At 36.7% G+C, this 5,380-nt stretch overlaps 2 protein-coding genes across 2 annotated transcripts in view; both read right to left on the bottom strand.

Annotated features, from left to right (window-relative positions):
* LOC111728727 (zinc finger protein 585A-like) overlaps nt 1-5,096 on the bottom strand; it is a 12,880-nt gene extending 7,784 nt beyond the window's left edge. The window contains exon 1 of the mRNA XM_011385126.2: nt 4,976-5,096. Within this exon, the coding sequence (XP_011383428.1) occupies nt 4,976-5,009 (34 nt within the window). The 5' untranslated portion in view covers nt 5,010-5,096. The remainder of the gene's footprint in view (nt 1-4,975) is intronic.
* LOC105309039 (zinc finger protein 271-like) overlaps nt 1-5,102 on the bottom strand; it is a 36,539-nt gene extending 31,437 nt beyond the window's left edge. The window contains exon 1 of the mRNA XM_011385121.2: nt 4,976-5,102. The gene's annotated coding sequence lies outside the window, so the exon portion shown is untranslated. The remainder of the gene's footprint in view (nt 1-4,975) is intronic.
* Between the last annotated feature and the right edge of the window lie 278 nt (nt 5,103-5,380).

Raw genomic sequence — 5,380 nt, 5'->3', positions numbered from 1 at the left:
TATGAGGAAATCACCATAAGGGTATGAGCAGCTTTCTTAGCTGAAACACTGAACGCTGGGAGAGTGGATGGTATGTTCTAAATGCTGAAAGGAAAAACTGCAAGCCAAGATCATTTATGAGCAAAGCTGTCCTTCAAAAACGAAGGAGACGCTTCCTCAGACAAACAGAAGCTGAAGGAGTTAGTTCATCACCACTTCCGCTACCCTGCAAGAAATGATATAGAGAGTTGTTCAAGTGGAAATGAAATTAGTACACTGATTAGTAACAGGAAAACATAAAACATACTGGTAAACTTAAGGATCTAGTCATATTCAGAATACTCTAACACTGTAGTAGTGTGTTAATCACTCGATTCTAGCACAAAGGACAAAAGACAAGAGTATTAAAAATAACTACACCCACAACAAATGGACCACGGTTACAAAATACAAAAGATGTTAAATTGTGAAATCAAAAACAAAATGTGTGGGGGGTGGAGTAAAAGAGCAGAGTTTTTGTATGCAATTGAAGTTATCAGTTTAAAACTGGATGTTATACTTATGTTTTACATAAGCTCCATGGTAACCACAAACCAAAAACCTATAGTAGACACACAAGAAATAAAGACAGAGGAATAAAAGCATACCGTAAATCAGAAAGACAAGAGAAGAACAGGAGCCGGGCAATAATAAACGAGATGGTAATGGTAGGTTCTAATAAAATTCTCCAATAAAATGACTTCCATTAACTAAAAAAAAAAAAAAAAAAGGCCCAATTATGTGCTGCCTACGATAGAATAACTTCAGCTTTAAAAACACACACAAGCTGAAAGTAAAGAGATTGAAAGAGATATTCCACTCAAATGGAAACCAAGAGAGAGCACAGGTAGCTCCACTTATATCAGACAAAATAGACTTTAAGTCGAAAACTGTCACAAGACACAAAGAAGGTCATAATGATAATGGAATCAATTCATCAAGAATATGTAACGATGTTATGTATACAGGTATCACATATGAAGAGCACCTAAATTAAGTATTAAGCAAAGAAACACCATATCCGAAGGCAGAAAAGACAGCAGCAGAATATTAATCATTTCAATATCTTTTTCAGCAATGGGTAGACAACCAGACAGAAAATTAAGAGAGACAGATTTGAATTGAATGACACTTTAGTCCAAATGGATCTAACAGACATATATAGAACGTTCCATCCTATCTAGCACAATACACATTCTTCTCAAGTGTGAATAGAATATTCCCTAGGACAGATCACACATTACATCAAACAAGGCTTAACAATTTTCAGAACACTAAAATCACATCCAGTACCTTTTCTACACAACAGAGAAATTTAGTAGTCAGTAAAAGGAGGAAAGCTGAAAAATTCACAAATAGGTGGATATTAAACAACACTCTACTGACCCGTCAAAGAAAAAAATCAAAAGGAAAACAAAAAAAAAATCCTGTAACAAGCAAAAATGGAAACAAAACAGATGGAATGTGCAAAGTAGCTCTAAGAGGAACGTTTAAAGCTATAAATGCCAGTGTTAGGAAAACGGATCTCCAACAACCTCACTTTATGCTGCGAGGAACTAGAGAGTGAAATTAGCGGAGCAAAGAAAAAACGAAGATCGGAGGGAAAAATAAATGAAACAGAAACTAGAAAAACAATAAAACCGACAATACTAAGAACTAGTTTTAAAAAATATATAAATAAAAAAATAAAACAAATAAATAAAATTTGAAAATATGCATAAAATTGAGAAAACTTTAGCTAACCTTTCTTAGAATAGAGAGAAGACTCAAATAAATTAACTCAGAAATAAAAGTGGAGAAATTACAACTGATAGTACAGAAACACAAAGGATCGCAAAAGACTACCATGAACTGTTACACACCAAGACATCAGATAGTCTAGAAGACACAGATAAGTTGCTTGAAACATACAACCTACCAACACTGAATCATGAAGACATAGAACATCTGAAGAGACCAAATAACAAGCAAAGAAATTAAATCAATGATTAAAAAAAAAAAAAAAATCTAACAAAGAACAGGCCACAACCAGGTGGATTCACTGGTGAATTCTATTAACATTTTAACGATAATTAACGTCAATCCTTACACTCTTCCAAAAATTTGAAGAGGAAGAAACATTTCCAAACTCATTTCAGGAGGCCAGCATCAACCTAACACCAAAGCTAGTCAAGGACACTGCAAGAAAAGAACTTTACAGGCCAACATCCCTGATGAATCACAGATGTTTAAAAAAAAGAGCAACGAATTATCAGCAAACAAATTCAATAGCACTTAAGAAGAATCATAAACTGTGATGATCGTGTGGGATTTATCCCTCAAATGCAAGGATGGTTCATCATAAGCAAATCAATAAATGTACTATACCATTTTAACAGAATGAGGTATGATCATCTCAATAGATGCAGAAAAGCAATTAACAAAATTCGGAATTCTTTCATCATAAAACTCACAAAAAATTAGGCGTAGAAGGTATGTACCTCAATAACAGAAAGGCCATACATGATAAGCCCACGGCTACCAGTATATTCAACAGTGAAAAGGTAAAAGCTTTTTCTCTAAGATCAGAAACAAGTGAAGGATGCCCAACCTCATTACGGCTGTTCAAAATAGTACTGGGACTTTTCTTTTTAAGTACTGGAATTTCTAGCCAGAGTGACAAGGTAAGAAAGAGAAATGAAAAGTATCCAAATCAAAAAAGAAGTAAAACTGTGTTTCCAGATAACGTGATCTTATATGAAGATAATGCCAAAAACTCCACCAAAAAGCTGTCAGAATGAATAAACGAACCCAGTAAATTTGCAGAATACAAAGTCAAAATACAAAAATCAACTGTATCTATATTCTAATAATGAAATACCTCAATAAGAAATTAAGAAATTAATCCCACTTATAATAGCATTAAAAAGGCTAACAATATTTTTGATACTAGTAATAAATTTAACCAAGAAGGTGGAAATCTGGATTCTGAAAACTTAGTAAGACACAGATGAAAGAAATCAAAGACACAAACGAATGGAAAGATATCCCATGTTTTGGGATCGGAAGAATTATTATTGTTAAAATATCTCTACTACCCAAAGCAATCTACAGATTCAATGCAATTGCTACCAAAATTCCAATGGCATTTTTAGCAGAAAGAGAAAAAGAATCCAAAAATTCAAACCACAAATGACTCTAATAGCCAAAGCAATTTTGATCAAGATGATCAACGTTAGAGGTATCGCACTTTGTGATTTAAAATACATCACAAAAAATTAGTAATCAAAACAGTATGGTACTGCAATACCAGACACAAAGACCTATTAGAAAGAATATACACAGCCCCCAAAACCCCACACATTACATGGTAACTACTCTTTGACAAGGACACCAAGAACACACACTATTCTGTTCAATAAATGGTGCTAGGAAAACTGGATATGCACATGCAGAGAGAAAAAACTAAGACCCTACCTTACACCACTCACACAAATTAACCCAAAATGGATTAAAGACTTAAATATAACACATGAAAATGTAAAGCTCCCGGTGGGAAGGGAGAAAAAGCTCCTTGGCATTGGTTTTGGTAATGATTTGTTTGGATGTGGCGCCCAAAGTACAGACGACAAAGGCAAAAATAAGTAAGTCTGGACTACATCAAACTAAAAAGCTTCTGTAGAGCGAAGGAAACAATCAACAAAAGGAAAAATCAGGAAATATTTGTAAAGGCTGTCTCATGGGAGTTAATACATAAAATATGTAAGGTACTCATACAACTCAATAGCAAAAGAACGATGCCATTAAAAATGGGCAAAAGATCTGAATAAACATTTTATCAAATATCTAAAAGTGGCTAATAGATATATAAAAGATGTTCACTTCATCTTTAATCATCAGAAAAATGCAAATCAAAACGACAATATCACCACTCACCTAAAACGATGGCTACCATCACGAGAGCAAACACAAGCACTGGTGAAGGTGCAGATATAAGGGAACCCTTGTTTACTATGGTTGGAATGTGAAAAAAAAAAAGTCTAACACTGTAAGGTGTCAGAGGGTTATTAGAATTATGGTGATCGCTTCTTTAGGTATATAAATGTTGACTATGGTGTACTTCTGTAACTAACATAATATTGTATGTTAGCTATATTTTAATAAAAACTTTTTAAAAGGAAAAAAGTCAAAAGTCATAGAAAGAGTAGACAGAATGCCAGGATCTGGGACATGGGAGGAAATGGGAAGATGTTGGTCAAAAGGTACAAATGTTCAGTTACGACATGAGTAAGTTCTGAGGATGTAATTAAGACCAAAGTGACTACAGTTAATATGGATTTTATATACTTAAAACTTACTGAGAGTAGATCTTAAGCATTCTTACCATAAAAAAATAATAAGGTAACTTTACGAGCTGATGGATGTTTACCTTTAATGTGGCAATTATTTCACCGTATATCAAATCCCACACTGTACATTCTGATATATGTAATTTTATATCTCAAGAAGGCTGGGGAAAAAAAAAGAAAAACAGATCTAAACACTACAAAGTGCGCTGGAGGGTGTTGAAAAGCAGCCCATGGTTTAGAAAAGTAACGACCATGACACTACCTACAATTCCTGGCACAGGCAGGGAGGGGGAAATGACAGGTCAAAGAAGGGATCAGACCCTGGGATACAGAAGTGATATGGATCTGACTCATTAACACACAGAGAGAAGGCAAGTGTGGGGGAATCCATTAGTCCCACTGCAAGACTAGTGACCTGTACCTCCTTCCTAAAAGGGTTCATTCAGTTCAGCAGGTACTAGGGCTTCAGGACAGAAGAGGGCACTGCATACAAACCAGCCCTAGCGACAGAGCAGCTACCCAGAAACCTGGGGAAAGCGGTGCCTGTGGTCCAGTGAGGACTGAGCGATGGGTGGGGCTGGTGCAGAGGGAGTGGAGCCCAGTCCGGGTTACTGGTGAGGCTGTCTTACCCAGCGAGGATACAAGTGCAAAGTTCTGCAGCATCACATCGAGATACAGGCATCTCTGAGCCTCATCAAGGAGCTTCCATTCCTCCCAGGAGAAGAACACAGCGACGTCCTCAAACGTCACACCGTCCTGTTATAATGGAGACAGATGGAACCATGAACACTGTTTCCAAGAACCCGCAATCCATCTCTCCCTGCACATCAACCCCACACTCGTCCTCCCCCCAACCGCAGAGAATTTCCACATCCAGGTGCCACTGACGCCCACCCTATCCCCAGGGTCCCTTTAGTCACTGTGTTCAGCACTCAGCAACATCAGGCAGTAGGGCAGAGATGTAATCCAAGCTCTGGTCCTGGCTTGTAGGGTCCCACCTATCCTGTCCATCAATTCCCCTGGAGTCTCTAGAT

The sequence above is a fragment of the Pteropus vampyrus genome, unplaced genomic scaffold (genome assembly GCF_000151845.1).
Source record: "Pteropus vampyrus isolate Shadow unplaced genomic scaffold, Pvam_2.0 Scaffold661, whole genome shotgun sequence".
NCBI lineage: Eukaryota > Metazoa > Chordata > Mammalia > Chiroptera > Pteropodidae > Pteropus > Pteropus vampyrus.
Note: the sequence above shows the minus strand (reverse complement) of the source record. Positions and strands in the feature narration are given on the sequence as shown.